Source organism: Melopsittacus undulatus, chromosome 6 (genome assembly GCF_012275295.1).
Source record: "Melopsittacus undulatus isolate bMelUnd1 chromosome 6, bMelUnd1.mat.Z, whole genome shotgun sequence".
Classification (NCBI taxonomy): Eukaryota; Metazoa; Chordata; class Aves; order Psittaciformes; family Psittaculidae; genus Melopsittacus; species Melopsittacus undulatus.
In genome coordinates, this window is record NC_047532.1 from 15,188,657 (window position 1) to 15,211,633 (window position 22,977).

The 22,977-nt window shown below is 41.0% G+C and overlaps 3 protein-coding genes across 7 annotated transcripts in view; 2 read left to right on the forward strand and 1 right to left on the reverse strand.

Moving 5' to 3' along the window:
• The window catches only part of TUT4 (terminal uridylyl transferase 4), a 48,276-nt gene extending 46,983 nt beyond the window's left edge, over positions 1-1,293 (forward strand). For all 5 annotated transcript variants that reach the window (XM_034064190.1, XM_034064192.1, XM_034064191.1 and 2 more), the window contains exon 30: positions 757-1,293. In XM_034064190.1, the coding sequence (XP_033920081.1) occupies positions 757-848 (92 nt within the window). In that variant the 3' untranslated portion in view covers positions 849-1,293. The remainder of the gene's footprint in view (positions 1-756) is intronic.
• A 961-nt stretch (positions 1,294-2,254) lies between these two features.
• PRPF38A (pre-mRNA processing factor 38A) lies at positions 2,255-6,887 on the reverse strand. The gene is made up of 10 exons (XM_005151130.3): positions 6,716-6,887; positions 6,487-6,646; positions 5,436-5,557; positions 4,854-4,939; positions 4,572-4,682; positions 3,909-4,021; positions 3,406-3,432; positions 3,228-3,325; positions 2,845-2,893; positions 2,255-2,590 (listed from the first exon to the last, which is right to left on the reverse strand). The coding sequence occupies exons 1-10, from the start codon at positions 6,843-6,845 to the stop codon at positions 2,548-2,550; spliced, it is 939 nt and encodes a 312-aa protein (XP_005151187.1). The 5' UTR covers positions 6,846-6,887; the 3' UTR covers positions 2,255-2,547.
• A 199-nt stretch (positions 6,888-7,086) lies between these two features.
• ORC1 (origin recognition complex subunit 1) lies at positions 7,087-22,651 on the forward strand. Its single transcript, XM_005151129.4, has 17 exons — positions 7,087-7,157; positions 7,913-8,017; positions 8,389-8,516; positions 9,834-10,003; positions 10,439-10,814; positions 11,469-11,763; positions 13,012-13,128; positions 13,471-13,672; positions 14,194-14,300; positions 15,109-15,210; positions 15,639-15,810; positions 16,574-16,681; positions 17,452-17,601; positions 18,765-18,884; positions 19,520-19,686; positions 20,838-20,925; positions 22,314-22,651. The coding sequence occupies exons 2-17, from the start codon at positions 7,929-7,931 to the stop codon at positions 22,506-22,508; spliced, it is 2,586 nt and encodes an 861-aa protein (XP_005151186.2). The 5' UTR covers positions 7,087-7,157; positions 7,913-7,928; the 3' UTR covers positions 22,509-22,651.
• The last annotated feature ends 326 nt before the right edge of the window (positions 22,652-22,977 follow it).

Genomic DNA, 22,977 nt, shown 5'->3' on the forward strand with positions numbered 1-22,977 from the left:
CTGTCTCACTGTAGAGCCACCTCTGCTTCAACAGAGGTTAAGATAATTTGCCCCTGGATGTGTTAAAATGAAGAAATGTCTGTCCTAATTCCTTTTCTTGTGGGAATGAATTAAATAGATACAAACTTGCAAGATCAGAGAATAAGCCAGGTTGGAAGGGGCCTCTGGAGTCAGCCAGTCCAACCTGGCTGCAGTCAGAGCAGCACTAATGGCAGTTAGGTCAGGTTCAGTTCCTTGCAGTGCTCTGAAGGACTGACTTTATCTCCACTCTTTCTGATGCTGGTGAGTGGTAAAGGTGTTCAGCATCTGGCAGGGTGTAGGAAGACCTCCTTTGGCTCCACCAAAAGAGAAACTATACCCCAATTTTACCGAGAGTCCTGCAATTACCATATAGTGGGGTCACCTAGTATAAAATGAGAGATACTGGCACCAAATCTGTTTTTCAAAATCCATTTGCTGTAGCAAGGTGTCCAAGTGAGACCCAGATTTAAAAATCCTGAAGTTCTATTTGTTAAGTAACTTAAAGCAGTGCACCAAAATGATGTCCTGATGATGGTGAGGGAATTTTGCAGCTAGGATGAAAGTAATGACTGCATTGTCCCATTATATGGGTTAGTTGTGCAGATAGCATTTGTGTCAGGCTAGTAAATGGCTTTATTTCTATTTATTTCTAAGCAAGACTAGTACATTGAATATAGCCAAGCACTGTTAAATATATTTAAATTGCTGAAGTAATTGTAATCCATTTTCTTTTAGCTGGTCCACTGATGCAGAGTAACCAGCGGTTCTCGCTTCTGTCTCAAGGACACCCACACTTGAATCTGAATTACATTCAACAGAAAAAGTGAAATTCAGTGGGATTGGGGCGGGTGGGGGGAGGAGGGGAGGAAGAAATTCAGGTTCTGATTTAAAACCTTAATGCAACGTGTTTAGATACAAGATTATTTAAGACTGTTTTTAAACTGTATCATTTGTACATAGATATGAACTATAGTTTTTACTCGTATCACGAAGCCGAGTGATACAAATTTCATCTATTTTATTACCCTATTTTTAAGGGGAATTGTGTTTTGGTTTATCTTGATAAACTGTAAAGAGAGAGAATTTTTAAAATTAAGTTCTTTATTTTCTATTAGCTGTATTCATACTTTGGTTGCTTCAGACTTTATATATATTGTTCTAAAAAAAAAGAATAAAATTAGAAGGGGATTTCATGTGTTTAAAAATTTGTCACTTCTATTCTTTACAGACCGATGTAGTGCCAAAAACCTTTTTGAAAGAAAAATAAAACTGCAAAAAAAAAAAAAAAGGACAGAAGACTTTTTCCTCTTCCCTGTTTGTGTGCATGCTTGCAGCTAACTGGCATCAGGATCAGGAAAGCTGGATAATAAAAATGGCTTTAATTCAGGTATCTTGAAGAAGAGATGAAAGGTGAGCATCTTAAGTCCTACCAGCAGTAGATCAGGTTTTCCCCATGCTGCTGCCGTTGCACATGCTGTTCACAGCCACTGTGTGTAGTGTGAAACGCTTAAGGGAAGAGTATACGTGCTTGTGTGTTTATGAACTTTGCAAATCAGGCTCTGCCATGAGGTAATTTGAAAGGGACTTTTCCATATTACTCCTTGTGTTGTCAACATTGTAAATGTCACTTAAATGCAGCGTTCAAGAGCTAAACTTGTCATCCCTCCTCTCAAAGCAAGACTATGAATAAAGGGATGGTACACAAGGGGGTTAACTTCCAGTGATATATAATTAAATGTACTGAGAACTACAACTGGAATAGGAGCTTAATGATTCTCTATTTGAAAGATGAGAGACTTGCTGAATGCTAAATTCATTGAGAGAAGGCAGAGCTGAGCCTAACTAACTGGACCATGTTCTGTCACATGCAGGCCATGAACTATGCTCACAGTAGTGGCTTACTGTCTTTAAGTACACCAAATAACCTGTTGCTTAAAGAATTGCAGTGTTTTGTATTACTTGAAGCTTCTAAACTGTCTTACAGTGTTAGAACTAAGGGTGATTCTTATACAGCTGTTACTGATTCTTTTGTATGTGGGAGAGTTGCTTAACTCTTGCTTTTAGCAGACACACTGAATTAGGACAGTCTTCATTTCTTTCCTGTATTGGAGGTTTGAAATCATTCAGGCTGGTAGCTCTTCAGTGTCTGTAACTTGAACCTACTCTCACATTGGCACCCGATTTGAGAATGAAGCCAGTTTCAACTAAACAAAGTATAATGAAAAACAGCAAGGAAGATCTAAAGCCAAGAGCCCCATTTTTTTTATTGCTCTTCACTGCTTTTTTACAGGGTTTGAGAAAAACTATTTAAAAAGAGACCTCAAATTCTATCATGAGGATATGCAGCTACATAAAAAAATGCCCTTACCTTTCTTTTAGTTAAAAAGAAACAAGACTTGTACAGGAGAAGGATTAAAGAAATGGACTGCTAAAGCAGCCAGTACATATCCAGCTGTCCTATAATGCAGATAGGACAGTATTTGACGGCAGTTCAAGGTCCCTGAAATGTGGGCTGGATTTAGTTTGTTATTCATTCCCTCGCCGGCTCTTCTTGTGGCTTTTCTTAGATCTGAAGCAGAAAAAGAGAAAGGCCACATGACACAGCACTAGTAACTGCTTGGAAAGACCAAAGTGATTGACAATGTTAAGTGGTATTTTCTATGGTCAAATATGGACATTGTGACTTGACTGCAGTACTGAGGGAACGGTATGAAATACCTTATCTCTAACACTGTAAGAAGAAGTTCAGTTGCCAAGACTAAATGACAAGTGAAAGCTCCTACAGCAGTACACACACCCTTAAGAAACAGGCCAAACCTTTACCTTTCAGGTGATTTGGAATGACTTCTGTGTCTATGACTACGATGATGACCTAGGAGATAAAAAGTAACAGTTACTTCCATAGACCCTGAATTCTTTCTTGTTCTGCTCATGCAATCTGCTTCTAGTGACCAAGTATCCTAGATAATGCAAGTGCAACCCCACTCTTAATTATGCACTCAAATTAACCACCTGGTTTAGCTGAAAAAGTTACTCAAAGCAATTTTCGAAGTATTAAAGGAGTTCTCCAGCTGTGCTTTCATATAATGAGCAGTTTTATGAGCCAGATTAAGCACCTCTGCTACCTTCTTGATACCTTGACTTCTTGAGGTGGATGTTCTACTGCTAAAAACTTGCCAGAGTTAAACTGCAAGTGCTAAAATTACCTGGAGATTTAGATCTCGATCTGTGCCGCCTCTCCCTGGATCTGCTCCGGTGGCGCCTCGGGCTTTTGCTGCGATGCCTCTCTCGGCGTGGCGATGGGCTAAGAGAGAGGAAGCTTGTAAGAGAGCCATACGAAAAATGCACACATGCTAAGATTAAATAATAAGAGTAAAATACTACCTTCTTCTCTTTGGAGAGCGGCTTCGCCTGTGATTGGGGGAGAAAAGAAAAAGTCACTAAAAATCATAAGCAGAACCAGCTGTTTAATGTTCAGGGCTTCCCTTGCACATCCCCCTGTATCCTCAGTGTGTGTTTGGCCTGCGGCACCCATACAGTGAACAAACACGGTCAGTGATTTTTTCTGACCTATTATCTAAGAACTGTTAACTGCGTTATTTCTGCAGCCTCTGGCTTACAGGAAAACAAGGCACTTGATTCTCCTTAGTATCTTCACTATATCGTCCAATAAAGTTGACCAGTAAGTTCAAGAGTTACAGACTAGAGGACTACAGAAAGAGGCAGACAGGGTGACTGGGGCACTGCACTGCAGCTTCTTCCTTCAGAAAGCAGCTAAAGGAATGGGGAGGTGTAAGAGATCCTGGCTGAACTGTCATCTCCTATGCTTTGCTCCAGCCGTCTGCAGTATGATAGGTAAAAATATTGCTCAAAAAGAGCTATGTCACCTTCTTGGAGACCTGCTCCGGCTCCGCCTGTACCGCACAGCAGGAGATCGGCGAGGTTTATCCAGGTCTCTGTAGCCTCTTCTGCGGTGGTCAGGGGATGGTGCTCGTTCCAGCTGGAAACGATGGCAGAGAGGGAAGAGGCTTTTGTTTTATCCAAGTTTTTAATCAGTAAAGATTTCTGAGCAATTAATATAAATTACAACAGCCCTGTGATGATGTGTCCCCAGCCTCAAGTCTTTCATATTCAGAAGTGAGTGGTAATGCCTGAGCTTGCCAAGTGGAAATTAACTGTCACCTCTCACTGCTGATTCTTAGTACAGCAGAACTGACTATGATGATCAGCATAACCTTCATCATCACCTTTAGTTCTCTCCATTAGATATGCATGTAAAACAATTTATCTAATATACATTTAACACAAAGCAGATCTGGACTTGTGAATTTCAGGAGACAGAAAAGGTGAACAAACAGAGAGCACTTGAGAACCATTCCAAGGTGTAACAAGTTCTTACATGCAGCATATATGGAAATATATTAAGGGTGAGAAAAGAGTTGCAAGCAGCCTCCTGATATCTCCCCTAAAATATTTCTCACAGGCCATAAAGTGTTTTGCAGTGGTCCAACCCCAGCTTTAACTATCCCTTCCTACAGTACTTCACCAACCTTTTCATCTTCCTCTTCCTCCTCCTCGCTAGATTCTACATCATCCATGTCTTCTTCCAAAGCACTGACACGAGGCTCGAGTTGCTCAGCTTCTTCCAGGACATAACGTTTCTATGAGAAACATTACAACTTTATCTGCAACCCCAGTAAGAACAGACATCTGAGGAGGCAGCTTGCGTGCTGAAAGAGCCTGTATTGTAGTTTTACACAGCAAGCCAGCAGCTGATTCAACCACTGCATCTGATGCAGTTAAGAAATCCATAACCATCTACTTTTCCAAACCTGTAATCGAGGCAGAATGATGTCGCATACACGTTCCTCGTGGAGTAATTCATCAATGAATTCATCCACATGCATCAGTTCGAATTCTGGGGGAGCAAAAATATAGCATTGAAAAGACAAGATGAACACTGGTGGCTAGAGTAAAGATGAAACACTTGAGACAATTTACGTCAAGGGGGTTGTACAAACAGCAGTGGTAAAATCTTTCTTAAAGATGAGGAAAATCATTAGGCCTGTCTTGCAGAAAGGAAATTACTGCACAGCTGGGATTAGCAGATTGACAGTGCTAAAACAGCACTCAAATGGTGTTTGCCTTGGTATTTATGGAACTGCATTTCAGTGCCCAACAGAAAACACAAGCACTTGGAGAAAGCAAAAGAAGCAAGGCAGTTCTCATTTGTGTAAGTCAGCAAGACCAGCAACTATTGAAATGACGAATAAAGTAAGATTTCAGAAACATGCCACAATTTTCATGCTTATATTGCTAAAAAGAGTATTTATTTCCACCCAGTAGGACATGTGTTTTTAAGAACAGGTCACCTATGAGGTACTAAAAACCCACCACCAAATAGGAATGCTTACCCCCGTTTCTGTTCTGACTTTTTATTTTTCGATAGTCATTGTACAGGGGTTCCAGGTACTTGTAGCAGTCAATGGCAGTGCCCGTCAGCCTCATGTACAAGGCACCAAGCATTCGGACATACCTGAAATGAAACCATTTTGTGGCATTCGGCTTTTAGTAAAGTTACAAGTTTATAGATAAAGAGTTTTTCCATGTAAGATTTTGAGGCAGTTCAGTACACTGAAATAAATAGAACACGTAACCGTTGAGATTTTCTCCTTAAAGTACTGAAGTATACATATAAGTATCTATATACTCAACTATACATACATCATCTTTATTATTATTATCATATAAATTATATACATATTATTATTTACTATACTTATTTATTTTTAGTGTATTATCACTCACAAAGACAGCAAAAATACTGAAGAAAAAGTAGATAAACATGGCTCCCTTAACCATAAAATGGTTTGGGTTGGAAAGGGCCTTAAAGCTCATCCTGTTTCAACCCCCTACCACAGGCAGGGACCCCTTCCACTGGAGCAGCTTGCTCCAAGCCCCTGTGTCCAACCTGGCTTTGAACACTGCCAGGGATGGGGCAGCCACAGCTTCTCTGGGCACCCTGTGCCAGCGCCTCAGCACCCTCACAGGGAAGAGCTTCTGCCTAAGAGCTCATCTCAGTCTCCTTTCTGTCAGCTTAAAGCCATTCTCCTCGTCCTGTTGCTACAGGCCCTTGTAAAAAGTCCCTCCAGACTCCTTGTCAGCCCTGTTAGGTACTGAAGGCTGAGTAATGCACCTCATCCTAGATGCTTGGGGTGGAGACTATCCTATTCCCAGCACATCAACAGGAGGTCTTCTGTCCCCAAGGCACAGAGGCAAGCATTCCAACTACCAGCTGACCAGGAGAACAGCCTTGACAGCAACAGGAAAACCATACTTTTTAGCAACAGGAGTTTATCAGGGCCCACTAACAGCTAAACCATACCTTGACGTTTCCCTGGCTGTTTTGCTTAATTTCACTCAGTACAGCAATCAAAAGAGGGAAAAATCAAGCCCCCGACTTACTTGAAGTCCTCGTTTTTTATGAACTCCACGATTATGTCCTTTTCGGGCTGAATCTGCAGCATCTTCAGCGTCAAGCACAAGAACGGCGTAGGCTTAATGTTTCCGCCATAGACTCCCCCCACGTACTTCAGCTCCATGGCCTTGTCCACCACCAGCTCGGCTACAAGAGGGACAGCCCGTCAGCGCTGCTCCGCGCCGGGCCCCTCCCGCCCCAGCCCGCCCTCCGTACCCGTCAGGCCGAAGCACTCCTCCTTCCAGTACTTAGACTCGTAGATGCGGGTGCGGATAATCTTCTCCACCAGGTACTGCGGGTTAGTGCCGTGGATGCTGTGCGCATCCTTCACCGTCCGGTTCGCCATGGCGGCCGCTACGCTACCGCCCTCAGCGCCGGGCCGGGCCGCCCCGCTCCCTTCCCATGAGACGCTTAGCTCGCTTCCGCTTCCGGGCCACCGCTGGCTGCCGCCATCTTATCTTCGGTCAGGAACACCCCCTTCCTCTTCAGGGTGCCAGGAACAAACATGGCGGCGCTGGCCGGCCTTTTCCTGCCCCTTCTGCGCGCGCCGCGGGGGTGGGGCCTCCCGGACGGGTTTGGCGCGGAATTCTATTCTGGGGCTCGTGGGGTAGCGCGTCGGTGCTGCTGAGGCTCTGCTGTCCCTGACGGGCACGCGTGGGTGAGTGGCTCCGGTGCCTCCCGGCACATCCCATCCGGCCGGGCTAACTGCCCCGTCCGGCGCCATGGCCGCACCGTGGAGGGGCAGCGGGTTCCCTGAGGGGAGAGCTCTAGCCGAGCTCGCTAAACTGCCTGGGGTGGGTGAGGGGGGTGTTTCCGGAGGGAAAGGTTTTATTTATGGGGGAAAAAGGAAAAAAATAGTGAAAAAAAACCCTGAAATTTTAAAGCAATCGTTGCGGCGGGGATCGGCGGGCCCCGGGGAGCGGGAAGGCTCGGCAGTAAGCAGGGAATAGCTGATAGCCACCGCTGTGAATAAGCAAAGCAGGCAGGGGAACCTCGTGTTTGTCACAGAATTATCAAAGAATGGTTTGGGTTGAAAGGGACCTTAAAGCTCATCCAGTACCAAGCCCCTGCCACAAGCAGGGACACCTTCCACTGGAGCAGGGTGCTCCAAGGCCCTGTGTCCAACCTGGCATTGGACACTGCCATGGATGGAAGTGTGTCAGTGACTGTGAGGTCTGTTCCTAAAGCCGAGTGTTGAACCATCCACTGCGAATCACATCCCTTCCCCTCCACCCTCAGGGGACAGGCACCCGCATGCTCTGGGAAAGGTGGGGTTTGCCTGGCTCACCAGGCACACGCCATGTGTTCTCATGCACGAGGAAGGCGTGGATGGGATTTCTGTATCTCGCCATCTTGAGGCTTTCCCTGTTTTTATTGTTAAATACTAATTAATCAATTGCTTATTTGTTTTAGCTTTTCCTTGGGAATCATGAACACCCGGCAGCAGAGCAAAGTTACCTACTCCTGGTATGGAAAGCCCATGAGCTCTGACAGGAAACTGAGGACTGTAAAGTACACGTAAGTAACATTTCTGGCCTGCTCAGGGAAACTCCATCAATGAAGGTTTCTTTACCTTTCTGACATTGTTTAGGTTAATGTGGCAGTCAGTTTTGGGCATTGTTTTAGGACATGGCATGTCTATAATGAAAGTATAAGGCTCTTGAATTGTAAGTCTATAATGTGTAACCAAAGACACGTCACTAATCTGTGAATAAGCATTAACTCCTCAATTGAAGTATATATGTAAGCTTTTCATTGGAAACTAAACTGTAAGCTTTGCAGGAAGGGGTGTAAGCAGCCCTGAAATTGAGAGGCCATCAGCTTTAGTGATATATGACTTATGAGGAATATGAAGTCCTGTTCATCTGCGTGTGTGTTTAATTTTCTAGGGGAATCCTTATTGCCTCAGAAAGAACCAGAACGGAAAACTGTATACGAGTCGGTGACTTTATTTTAGTCGAAGGGGAGAACGCAGATGAACCTTTTGTGGCACAGCTCCTGGATCTGTATGAAGATGGTAAGAAATAAAACCTTGTTTCCTGTCTGAGAAACCTTAAAATGTTCTTAAGTTGCCTATTTCATGGGGGTGAAGTGAGCATTGACACCACACTACTGACCTAATTTGCTAAGGAAATCGGTGCTTCTGTATTCACTTGCTCCCCAGTTATTTGGGGCTGATAGCAAACTTCAGGTAGATTTTATAGGTACATAGAGAGCTTAAAGATGAAATTCTTGCAGTCTTGCTTAGCTGCCTAATTTAAAAGAAATAGTTCTTGAGAAGACCCTGTGAGCTCATGCTTTATTTAGATTGGAGAATCCAAGGGGAGCAAGGGCACTGCAGCCTTGGAACCTGCATCTCATTAGACATCAGGTTATTTAGCAATAAGGTACAAAGCTGAATAAATGGGGCTCCTCACTGCTGCCCCTTGCAGAACTGATTGTTTGTAGGTAAATATAAATATAAAAAGATAAATCATGGAAGGTTATACAAAGACTATGCCTTTATCTGGATTAGACACTACTTATTAGCAATATCTGATTTCTTTGAACACTTATGGTTTGTTTTGGGCCAGCATAACGACGTTTTTATGTTTTTTCCTAAAAACATAAATACATCTCACTCCAGCTTCTTTATTTATTAATGCACATTTGTTGTAACATAACTGAACATTCTTCTCATGATGGGAAGAAATCCATAAAGCTCCCTCGAAAACAAGATTCTCCTTTTGTTATGTATCTTTGAGAAGTTCATTTAAAGAAATGTGGCTTTGTTTTCATTCAAAGATGAACATTTATAATGTAGAGTGTAACTTAGTATTCAGTTGTAGTATGTTCCAAATGTGTCTTTCAGCTCTCTACACACCTAGTCTGAATAAATGCTACAGAATTTCCTCCCTAGATCTGTCAGCAGCAGGATTTGCTGGTTTGTTAGGCAGTGAATAAGTATGCTCCTGCCTTACTTTTAAAATACACTGACATTAAAAATAACATTCTGAAGTTTCTCAGTTCTCTTTTTATGGGGCTGCATTTGGATAGTGGGGTTCAATTAGAACACATCTATGCAAATAAGGAACCTCTTCATTTGTAATAGTGTCTGGAGCTGGTCTCCAGGTGTTCTGATTGATACCCTTGTGTAGGTTGTCCTAGTCTTTAAAAGTCTCAGGTCAAACATTTTAATTTAGTTTAGAAAATGGGAATTGAAATCTATCACTCGTGTTCAGGGTGGATTTCAATCCTTGATGGCATTTCAGCTTCAAGTCATAGAGGTCTTGTAATAACTGTTTGGGATACAGTAAAATTCTTCCTGTTCACTGACTTGTTTTCACTGCCGCAGGTGCTCAGGTGAAACGTGCGGTTGTGCAGTGGTTCTCTCGTGTTACAGAGGTACCACCAAATAAACGGAAACTGCTTAAAAGAGAGGTTTATTCCCAAGAGGTGTTTTTTGATCAAGTTCCTGGCTTTGACACTGATATCGCTGCAGAGACCATTATTAAAAGCACCACGGTATGTACTGCAGCCCCTCTATACATACAGGGAAGAAACAGGACCAATCTCAAAAGCATAATAGAGCAGTGCAGCTACTTTATTCCCTGCCAAACCAAATGTGTGATGTATGTTTGTTAATGTAGTTGACATAGGTTAAGATAATTGAAAACTTAATGTTCTTTCTTCCATCTCAAAATCACTTTGGTTGTTGGCAGCCAGCCCATTTAGAGTTTTATATGTAAAAAAGTTATGTGAATGGGAGTTACATTTGCACTAGCATAAGCTTATTGCACTATAGAAGTTGAGCATGTTTCCCTATATAATGAAGGATTGCATGAGTCCCAACAACAAGATATATGATTAAAAAATCGTTGAATGCTATGAAAATACTTGAATGCTAAATTAACAGTAAATGTTAAGGTCTGCATGTTTTGGTATTTTCTGTTTATACAGGTAATACCCCTCCGTCTGAATGAGGAACCACCTATTTCATTGAACAAGGAAAACATTTTCTATGTAAAACAGTCTTGGGATGGGAAATGCTTCAAGACTTTGTCCCCTGACATATTCTCGAAGCTGAAAGAAGCTAACAAGAAAGGAGGTGGCATCCTAAGCTCTTCGAACTCATTTATTCCTTTGGACATCATTTCCCCTCTGAAAAAAGAGACAGAAAGTGTTGTTCGGAGTGCCACAAAACCAAAACCTGTTGAGTTGGAAATAGAATCAAAACATTCTGCTTCCAAGTCCTCCCTCGCTAAGGAGAGACATTCACAAAGAGGGGTTAATGGCATCAAAACTCCAACAGCAAGGAAGAAGTTACAGTTAAACAGTATGTATATGGCAATATTCTCTTTGGTAGTTTTGAATGGAGTATGTTTAGTGCCTCTTCATTTTGTGTAGTCCAAACAATGGTAATATTCTACATCAGTATTGTTAGTCATCTTATGCAGGTTCAGGGTTAGCCCAAGCCTGACTTTTGGGTACATCAGTTGTTTGTCTCATGTCTGTTATTCCAAGCAACTGTGCTGCTTATATCCAACTGCTGTTACAAATGCTTATTTGCAACTGGTAAGTCTAAATTTAAAGTGCTGAAAGGTTACCGACCAGCCTAACTTGACCTCAGAACATTTCGCTTGAATCTTCTGATTAATGGTGCCCTATGATGTTTGTATTGGGCTTACATTGAATAAGTGCATTGGATCCTGTGTAACATGCAGCATTTTCAAACTGGAGTCTGAATAAATTTGTAAGTGATGGAGGTGGGTTAGGAAACTGGAAAAACACCAGTTTGTTTTCTATATAGTTGTCATTTTGGAGGAAGTGTCTGCCTTCTAAGCAGTTCAGTTCCTTGTTCCTGGAGTGTAACGCCATATTCTTTCATTTAAATGACAGCCATTGAGCCAGTCTTACCATGTCTTCTGAAAATTAACCAAACCGGTCATGTTAAAGCCTGACAAAAATTCATTTTGCTCTTGATTCCTAGGTCCCATACGATCTCCTAAAGACAGATTCCTGGGATGTGAAGTTTTGGATCTTTTGGATGATGAGTTTGGTGCTATAGCACCATTAAAACCATCATCTACTAAAAGAAAAGTGAAATTCACTGGCATTTTAAGCTCACCACCAAAAATACCTCATACCAATTATAACGAAAAGTCAGTATTGGACACTGAAGAGTACTGGCAGAAGTTTACTGAATCATTACAATTATCCCCCATAAAGGTCAAAGACTACAGTGAGAAAGCCAAGAATCCTGATGTGAAAAACGACATTGTATTGTAAGTGCTTTTTTATAATTACCTCTGTTTGAGAGTTCTGTTTGTGTGTAGTTCTCTTAAAGCACACTTAGGAAAGACTTCTGGAGGGTGACGTCTCTGAGTGTACCATGTTTTGCCTGTTGAGATAACTGAGAGAAGGGGGGTAGCACTGAAGCTTTAGAAAGCGTGTTCCTGGGAGATGAATGAGTGATTAGGGGAATCACAAGAGGAGTTGACTTTAAAGAGATGGATGCACACTGTCTGTGATTACAAGAACAGAGAGAAGATGCTGTAGATGGGAATGGTAGGATGATATAAAAGGGAACTCAGGCTATATTACTGATCAGTATGGTTTGTACTCATCAACATGGATAAAAATCATTTTCCCAGCAGTACATGTATCACAGGCTCAAATGTGCCCTATTCATGGCAACTGTTGATGTATAGAAAGGGATGCGATTGGCTTCATGAGAGTTCTCATGATATTTGGATGTATACCTTCATGCTAATTTTTATGCAGAAAAGAAATTAAAACTCACAAAGCATAAATATTTAAGTCTATTTTCACACAGTCTTTAAAAATGGCATTAAGCTGGGGCAGGAGGAGAATGGATCAGACTTTCTTGTGTAAAATGTTGCGAGAAGGTAAAACCAAGTCATGTTCCTCCTTTCAAAGGGTAAAGATGTGGATGCAACACTTGGACACTTGGTAGATCTGCACTCTGGTTTTGTCACTTATTGTATAGCATAAAAACATTCACCATTAATTGATAAGGTGATAGCATTCAGCAGTATTACTAGATCTAAACAAATTTCTAAGAGCCATCAACAAATAAAATATCTGTAATTCATCCCATTGTGTCATTTGAACTAACTGGAAGGTTGTATTAACAGTTCCTGTGATGAGGAAGTGCCCAAGAAAGAGAAAAGACAAACCATAACCACTTCCAACAACCAAACCTGCAACTGTTTGGAGCCTGTCTCTTCATTTTGGCAGTGTTACATGTGCAAGAGAATTTGGCTGCTAATTCATACTATAGTAAATATATTGTTTGTTTGGGTTTTTTTTTTTTCTTGGCAAAGATATATTGAAGAGAGGAGAAATTGTACTGTCAGTACCCATGCCACAGCCAGTCTGTAAATAACTGTCAACAAGAATTCATGCTGGATTGACAGGTGTAGTAACAATTGAGCCTGAAGTTTGAAAGGCTTCATCTTCACAAGTGTAATGTAAAGAAATACAAACAGGTTTGTGTTCTTTCTTTACAGTCCAAATAAATGCCGGGAACTGCTTAGGCGGAGCCATGTAGACCCATCTAGAACAATGGGTCGCTCTAGAAGAAGTTGTGTGGAGCAGACAAACTCTCGCATTGCAGAGCAAATCAGGTGAACTTTTGTGTCTGTGCTCTCTTATTCAGGTTGCTATTGATAGCTTGAAGCCTTGAGAAGTTTGTCTAGCTTAATAGTGAAATGCAAATGGTTCTAATAGCACAGCTTAATTGCAATGTGAATAAAAAACTAAAGCCAGCTCATGGTGTTCATCAGAAAACTGACTTCCTTTAAACCAGTCTGTTAAATAGCTATGGCAAATGAACAGCTCAAGTGGCAACTATGTTGGCTTATCTGTTATGGTAAATACAGAAAAAGCTGAAAACGTACAAATGATACTTTGCAGTGTGCAGTGTTATGTGTGGTTTTTTTAGAACTCTTCATTTCTGTTTCTTGTAGCCTATTAAATGCACTAGAGTCAAACAAGGAAGCGGAGTCTTCATCTAGCTCAGACAGCTTGTCCTCTTCAAGTAGTGAGGAAGAAGAGGATGACGAGATCTGTACACCAGAAAAGAAAACTAAATTAAGTGGAACAGTCAGCACCCCAAACTCTTCAAGGAAGTCTTCAGTTCACACCCCTGCCAGGACCCCAAAGAAAACTGTAAGTTTCATGTGAGAGAGATGGTTTATTATTTCCAAGCTGATTATTGGAATGTTTGATGCCTGTGTATCAAATGAAGTATCTGAACCCCTTAGCTTTTAATGAAACATTATCTTGATTCATAGGATCTTTGATACGAGTAGGATATACAAATGTATAAAACACTTGCGTATTTGGGCAATGAAATTCAGATAGATCAACCTCCTAGTTGCTTGCTCTTTCTTAAGAACCAGATCACTTTGTAACACAGCACTTCAGAAAAGCATTCACAATTTAAAAGTCCTTCAGACAGGTAAAAGGTGTCACTGTTGGTGTCACCATCCCCTTCCAGTTTCTTTTTTATCTTTGGGAAGAAAAGGGTATGAGGCTTGTTTGTAATTTCCTTTGTAAAGCTTGTTTCTCTGTTCGTCTTGTACTCTGGCATCCACAAGCAATGTCTGGGAAACTTGTATGAATGATCAGTCTCCAACAGAAATTGCTGTTTGTAGAAATCAATATGAGGTTGTAACTTTTCTTTGCAGCCTTTACCAGGCACACCCAAGACACCCCGGAATGCAACTCCTGAGATTCCCAAGCGCAAAAATGCGACACAGAAACCAGCCAGTGTACTAGAAGAGGCCAGATTAAGGTAAAGTGATGTGTGCTCAGGCAGGAAATAATCTTTTCTGCATCAGGTCTGCATAGCAGTAGGCTGTGCTGAAGTAGGGAAATGTTATCTTTACCATGTTGTCTAAATTTGTTAAAAATGCATTATGTTTTGACAGGAGCAGAGCATTTACAGATTTACAGTACAATACCAGATTTACAAATAATAGTAGCATTTACAATATGTTTTTACAATTTCAAATTATGAAAACCAGTCCATGCCAAGTCCATGCTAAGAATTAAATATCTTTATTCTGTGCAACATTAAAAAAATGAAGATCCTTTTCCACTAGCTTTAGGTTTTAAAGGTATAATATCTGTCTCCTCTTAATGTATGAAAAAACTTTACAGCTGTCATTGTAGATGTTCATAGTGGGGGGGAGGCATTTAGGGCTGACTCTATCTTTCAAACTGAGCTGTAGCTTTTTCAGTCTCCTCTAAGCAGTTTCCCCTGGTTTATCCCACCTCTAGACTGACAGTATTTTCATGGATTAAACCAACTAGATGTTTACTACTGCATATTCATGCTGATTGTTTCTGAAGATGATTGTTCAGCCCTCTTTAAGCCTGTAATACATCTAGAGAGAGAAGGCCATTTCTTTTGGGATGTTTGACAATGGTGTTCAGGCTTAAAGTACACAAGAGATTTGGAAAGCTACACACAGCTGTGAGAAGTGGAGCACCTGGTTCCTTGTGTTCCTCACTAGGCTCTTCATGTAGAACTGCAAAAATGCAAACCTTGGACCTCCTATTTAAACTTTCTTTTTCTTGTTCTTATTTTTAATCCAAAGGCTGCATGTTTCTGCTGTCCCAGAATCTCTGCCCTGTCGTGAGGAAGAATACCAGGACATCTATAACTTTGTGGAAAGCAAGCTTATTGATGAAACAGGAGGGTGAGTTTGTTGTTGAGACTGTAACCAACAGCGCATCTCCCTATGGCATAACAGCAGTGTTGTGGTGTCAGACAATCAACGCTGCTTTTATTTAAAAGGTTATCATCATTTGGCTGAATTAAAGTTTCTAGCTGAATTCTCTTGGTATTTTGCTTTCTTAAGAAGGGTTGTGCGTAGAAATAATGGGGGTTCCTTTATTGTACAGATTCAAATTAAAGACCAAGATATAACTAGTCAATTTTAGATGTCTGGGAAACCATTTATTTTCTTTCTTTTTAAAGAGGTAAATTATATTCATAAAGTATTTGCCTGGAGTGACAAAAGGAGTAGTATTCAAGGCTGGTCTCAGCCCAGGAAATTCCAGCTCATTGATCCTAAGAGTGTTAGCATTCTGCTCAGGCTGCTGAGGAGGTGTTCTCCTTTTGTAGGTGCATGTACATTTCTGGAGTGCCTGGTACTGGTAAAACTGCAACTGTTCGTGAAGTGATGCGCTCTCTTCAGCAAGCTGCAGAGAATGATGAGCTACCATCATTCCACTTTCTAGAGATCAATGGCATGAAGCTGACTGACCCTCACCAAGCTTACGTGCAGATACTAGAGGTAAGTAAAACCTTGTCAGTGGCTTTCTGGTTTGAAAGAGATTTTATGCTTTGCCATTAGATCCTCAATGTGTTACAGTATTGAAGGCACTTAACATAACAATACTTCCAAATAAAATAGTCCCTCTGAGAGACTGTATGCTTTTGTCTTAGAGGAGGATCAAAAATAGTTAACTTGAGGTGATGGACAACTTCTTGAACTCTTTTGCTTTCAGCTGCGTAAGGGCAGTGGCTGGGAAATAGCCTGATTACATTCACTCAGCTTTAAATCTAAACTAGATTCTTTTTATAGTTTCCCCTTCTGTAACTTTTTCTGTTTAAAAAGTTACTGAGATGACAACTCTGGAAGTCGGCGTAGCAGTACAATAATTACGAAGAGGGTCTTAATTGTTAACTAGCCTGTCGTGATAGCAATCCAGCTAAAGAGGGACTGTCTCTGTCAACAGTACTGGACTTCCATGACAAACTAGTCAGCAGTTATCTCATCTGGGACTACTGCCTGTGCTTGTTTTTATATAATTACAGTGAATTCTAAAGGCCTTCCTCTTCAGCTATGTATTCTTCTGTGCTCCTTTATGGACAGCTTCTGGGAGAACCGAGTGTCTTACGAGCTGCTTTTTTACACACAACCCCACTCCCCCATGCCAAAATCTAGAAGCTTGGTGTTGATTGCTAGAGGAAAGTTAAAACCAAATAGGAGTTAAACTTCCTGTTTCCAGAGTTTTGGTGTGATTAATCTGCAGCATTGTTTAATCCTTGTCCAGTTACTGACAGGTCAAAAGGTGACTGCAACCCATGCTGCAGTACTGTTGGGAAAACTGTTCAGTACACCTGGACCAAAGAGGAAGACCACAGTGCTGGTAGTGGATGAGGTGAGACAAAGAATCCTTCTTTCTCCTTCCCTGACGTATCATAGGAAATTATTTGTTGGAGGATGAAGACAGACAAATTGTACATGCTTAGAGTATATGATATGTGATGTAAAAGGAACAGACTTGACAGATTAGTTGCACAAATAGTTCCTCTTAGCCTTATTAGGAAACTGAATTTAAATGAGCAAGTATCCTGTTGCTACGTTGTTCTCTGCCATGGATTTCACATTGGGTTTATGTTTTGTTTTGGTATGTCATATAATGACTTGTTCTGTCAAGTCCTAAATGCCACAGAATTCAATTGTATTTTGTCTGGAAGCTGCTGCTTTTCCAGTGTGAAAACTCAGTGTGAAATAAGTCATATCCAGTTTTGAAACTCCTCCAAGTGAGCTATGTTCCATAATAAACAAATACACACTTCTTTTTTGCTGTGAGCTTATTCAGGTTCTCACATGGAGGGTCTTTTAATCTTGTTAGATGTGGCAATAATATCACAATAGTGTTTAAAATCTCCAGCTGTTTAATCACTCTACTGTGATTAATATTGCTCAAGCATATAGTAGGACTGTGCTTTTCCAAAAGAGATTAATGCCCTAACTTGGAGAAAGCAGTCCTACTTGTAGATGGATAAAGGAAATGCAACAGAGACAGCTTGTTCAGAATCACATAAGAAGTCTTATGTAGCAGAGTGGGCTCTCTTACCCCAGTCATGTCTGGTAAATACAAAGCTATTCTTTTTCAGTCTAATTCTTCTCTTTCTATCTCTGCAGCTTGATCTTCTGTGGACACGGAAACAGAATGTGATGTACAATTTATTTGACTGGCCAACTCAAAAGCACTCCAAATTAATCATCTTGGCCATTGCTAACACCATGGACTTGCCAGAGAGGATAATGATGAACAGAGTAGCTAGCAGGCTGGTATGTCCTAGCAGTTCTGTTGCTATGCTGTAGAATGAAAACAGATTAGACACTATATGCAATTAAAAGTAATCCAGGAGAAAGGCAGGATTGGTTACATCAGAGGTTCAACAATGCTTTTGTAATTCCCTCTCCAGAGGGCTGATAACGAACACATAAATTTTAGCAAAGAGGCAGCTTGCTAATCAGATGTTATGCTGTGTAAGTACACTATGTTCTTGTAAGAATGAATTAGGAATGTAGATGTCTTTTAAACATATTAAATCTGGATAATCAAATGTTGTGCTTCACGGTTAAGCTGCTGACTCTGGAGTTCAGGAAAACTATCTTCTGGTTTCCTTTCCTCTTCCCCTTTCATTCCAGACACCTAGTTAGTTCTATCTGTCAGCCATCACCAGCTTGTAGACTTCTTTTGTTGGATAATTTTGGACAGAAAGTTAAATGTTGAATACATTTTCCTGGGTTATTTCTTTATTGCTGCTCTGAAAAGTGATTTGTGAAAATCAGTGCTCTGTGCCTCCAACCGTCTGTGACTCACATAGCTCCACAGTGTATGAATTGCTTTCCCCCACCCGCTAAACCTGCAGATCAGCTGAGTCCATATGCAAAATTCTCCATTGTGACTATAAGAAATGCAAAACCCGGGCCTCCTGTAGAATATGAAAGACAGTGCACCATCTCTAACACAGATAGTCCTCCTCTTCTGAAAGAAGTTTGATTGCTAACATGAAGTCAATAGTATAACTATACATGTATGTAGATCTGCTAAAGGAAAGATGCATATTCTTTCATAGCTTCTGCTGTTTCTGTGTTAAAAAAAGAGTGTACACCAGTTGTAATCAAAAGATTTTCATGTTAGATGGCTCCGATTTGTTTACAAGTTTTGCAACAGGAAATTTGAACTCTGATAGCAACCTCATTTGCTCCTCAGGCCTTTCAGTGGGGAGTTCCAACAGGGATCCTCACTTAGCCAGTTTTGTGGATTTGCATGTTTACTTCACAAAGTGAAGCAACTGATTGGAGCATATCACTTGGAGGAGAAGGATGTGAAAGAGAGTGTTCCTAGTAGAGAAAATAAAACCAACTATACAGGCTATGCTTGAGCAGTTGAGAGCTTTCAAGCATTACAAACACTTCTCACTGTGTTGTATTATTTATTACAGGGCCTCACCAGAATGTCCTTTCAGCCATACACCTACAAACAGCTACAGCAAATTATTTCTTCTAGACTGAACAACATGAAGGCATTTGAAGAGGATGCAATTCAGCTGGTTTCCAGAAAGGTAAGCACAGAGCAGATGTACATCCTTTGTGTTGCGCTCGGTAGAGAGTGTGGGGTACAGCAGGGGAGAATCTTAGTAGTCAGGCTTGGTCTGTGGTTCTGTATTGGAGACAAGTGGGGTGGGGGCAAGTAGCAGATCTCACATTATGTTTTCTTTAAGGTATACAGGGTATTTTTGTAGGAAATACTGCTAAAGCAGTGTCCTTGCATTTCCCACCTACGTTGTGAAGGTGGGAGTGTATTCCAAGAGCTAGAGATGTGACAAGTCATGTGTAATGATGTCAGCTTTCTCCAGTGTTTGGTATAATGTGAGTCATTGGATGATCCTAAAAAAAGCCCTTGTGTGGCAGTGGATTGAATTTCCTACATTATTTTTTTTAACCTCTGACTTCTGTGATCACAGAAAAAAGATCAGTCTTGAATTTGTGATGACCAAATCATGGCATAGCAGGGCTACTTCTGTTGGTTTTGGTCAGTGAGATTGTTCCTAGAATCCCAGTTTGAATAACATATTTCACAGTAGCATTGCTCTCCTGTTTTGTGGTTGGGTTGTTTTGTTGGGTTTTCTTTTGTCTGTTGATTCTTTTATACTGTTTTGCAACTTGTAGCAAATACAAACGTCCTGTTCACTTTCAGGTAGCAGCACTGTCTGGTGATGCCAGACGTTGTCTTGACATCTGCAGAAGGGCCACTGAGATCTGTGAGTTCGATAGCCAAAAGGGAACTCCTGAGATGGTCAGGATGGCCCATGTGACTGAAGCCATAGGTGAAATGTTCTCATCACCATATGTAAATGCAATCAGGTAAAAACATCCCAGAGGAATCTCCTTGCTTTTGTGTCTCTTTCACTTCACTTCTTTTCCAAAACCACTCAGTCTTTCCTCACCACTTTTTGGGAGCATATGTGATGCATTGTGCTTTATTAAAGCGTGATACAAAACAAACCTTGCAGCATAGCTGGGAGAGAGAGGTACAAAACAGGAATTAAAGATGGGGAAACAAAGGCATAGAAACCCTTGTACAGGTTTATACAGAATGTTTAGACCAGGAGGGGGCTTTTGGAATTTCCTGTTTGTCCCTGATTATACTGATCTCAGTAGACAGCAGTTTCCAAGTACGTATATTTGAATTCCTTTCAGTTGGGACTAAATCTAGAGAATTTATTCACGAGTCCACAACTACAAACACTACTGATATCGGCTTAATGGACCAGACTTTGAGCTAGACTGAAGGGAAAACCACTCAGTGGTGCATAGTGTAGTCATCAGGTCCCCACGAGTCAAACTGTTCCTCCCTACGTATCTGCTTCTATTATGCCACCATCTTTGCTTGCTTAGATGCAGCCACAGATGCATAAACAGGATGCAAGAAGTTTCCATTTGAACTGGTTTCTTTCTTTAACATAAATAGATTCTTAGGACTTCCAAAAAGTTTCCTAAGGGAATAAATGAGAAATTCTGTTGACTTTCAGTGGTCTGCACAAGCTGAACTGGTAAAGTGCTTTACCAGTTCTGGTCAAAAAAAACACCCCAAACTCTGTTTCATCAAAGATGGGGAGGACTAAGGGATGAAAATAGGATATTCTGCTGGATATGCAAGTGCTGCTTTTAATGTGCTACTTGTGCCTAGAAACCTCAATGTTAATTTGTAAATTAATGAATGTAAGTTGATCAATACACACTGCAGAACATTTATGATGTATAGAATGAAATGCTGTGTTCAGATACATTGAAATAGAGGTGAGGTGAAATGAAATGCAGTGCATTGTGGTGCCAGAGCTGCAGGCTGGAATATGATGGCTGGTTGACACAGACTGCCCCTCTATGGTGGAAAGATAACCTGCATTTAAATAGGTGGTTACCAAGCAATAATTTCTCTTCTAGACTTTTTCTCTAAGGTTTCGTAAGTTCTAAACATCACAGATTGACTTTTGTCTGTTTGTGTTGATATGCAGGAATGCCTCGCTCCATGAACAAATCTTTTTGAAGGCAATTTTAGCAGAGTTTCGCAGGGCAGGAGTTGAAGAGGCAACAGTTCAACAGGTACGTTTGTGTTCTGAGTCTTCCCCCTGTTAATTTTGGCACTTTTACCCCTTAAGTTTTACACCCCCTCTTTTTTTTGCTCAGGCCAAAGTGTAACTATTTAAATAATTGAAGTTTTTAGTCTTAAAACTTGATGAAAGACAATATAATATAATGGGCAATGTAGTTCAAGGAGGAAAAATGAAAGTTGATTCCAACTTCCATAGCACTATCTTTCTCAATAGAGGCAGGTACATCAATTTTTTAGGAGGCCCATAAAATGCTTGGTACCAGCAGTGCTGTGAAGTCTCTGCACAGAGTCAATTTCATGATTCACAGTATGGAAGCTCGATGTTAACACTTATAAAAATGTTTAGAACTAGATATATGAAATAACCTGCCAGTTTTCTGGTTCTGCTGGTTCATAAATATACTTTTAATTTTTAATTAAAATTGATGCATTTTCTGTTATTGGCTCCTCAACATCTGCATCAGTTTATTGCATAGATACGCTGTGCAATCAGTTCTCAAACTTCAAAGAGTATTTTGTTTTCCCCTTGGTTTTCCTTTAATACCCAGTGTTTTCACCTGCTTTTTCTAAATAGCAAAGCAAAAGATCCTAACTAAAAAAACTTACAGATTTACCAGTCTGCATGATTTGAGAAGTGTGTTCTCCTGTAGTTAAAGGTGCATCATGCCTTTCTAAGCTGTGATCTTTCATAGGCTGAGAAAGTTGGGGTTGTACAGCCTGGAGAAGAGAAGGCTGCGGTGGAGATCTCATAGCAGCCTTCCAGTATCTGAAGGGGGGGCTATAGGGATGCTGGGGATGGACTCTTCATTAGGGACTGTAGTGGTAGGACAAGGAGTAACAGGTTACAACTCAAACAAGGGAAGTTTAGATTGGATATAAGGAAGAAGTTCTTTAGTGTAAGGGTGGTGAGGCACTGGCATGGGTTGCCCAAGGCAGTTGTGAATGCTCCATCCCTGGCAGTGTTCAAGGCCAGGTTGGACAGAGCCTTGGGTGACATGGCTTAGTGTGAGGTGTCCCTGCCCATGGCAGGGGGATTGGAACTGGATGATCTTAAGATACTTTCCAACCTTAACCATTCTATGGTTCTGTGTCTGTAGTCAGTGTGACTTGTGTTTACCAGCCACTGGTCCCAAGTATCACTTCCGAGTGAATTGAATTGATATGTAATTCATTGTATGGCAACTCTTAATCTACTTGGGTAAGCTTTAGGCCACCTAGTCAAGCGGAGGTGTAATAACTGGTAAAATGGTCCAGTTACTGAAATTGCAGACAAGCTGGTTTGCGAATTGTTTTGCTTTTTGGCTCTATGAAAAAGGAAATTATAGCTTGGAATTATTCATTCCTCACCAAAGCCCTAACACTTCTCTCTCTCTAACAGGTCTATCGTCACCTTCTAGCACTGTGTAGAATGGAAGGCATCCCGAGCCCTACAGTGTCAGAAGTGATGGCAATTTGTTCAAGACTCGGTGCCTGCAGGCTCTTGCTGGTGGAGTCCAGTGCTAAGTATCTTGAGCTGCGGGTGCGACTCAATGTCAGCCAGGACGATGTCATGTATGCCCTCAAGGATGAATAGGAAAATAGAGGTTTTATCTATTTTAATATGTAATTTAATATGTATTATTGACAAAATAGTGATACGTATTTTTTTAAATGGTTGGCTGGAATATTTGGTGTATATTTTGGTATAATAAAGAATTTGCTTCAAAGCATTTTAAATAACTGAAATAGAGCTATTTTTTTAAGATATTCTGGGATGCTGGTAAGTGGTCCCCTTTTTCAGCTGAGGTGTGGGAGCTTGGAATGCGTTGCTTCCATCCCTGCCTTCTTTTAGGACTGGTGACATCTTTGTGGCATTGCTGTTTATACAGCTTTTCTTCAGTGAGTATAAAAGACACATTAAAACGTGCTTAAACTTGATATAATGAAAAAGAACTTTGAGTTTGAAGGGAGGAGGCTGTTTCCTACCGGGAAAATAAAAACACCAGAAGAAAACTGTCATTCAAGTAACCACCTTGGGCTTTTGGGGTTCATTTGGGGTGAAG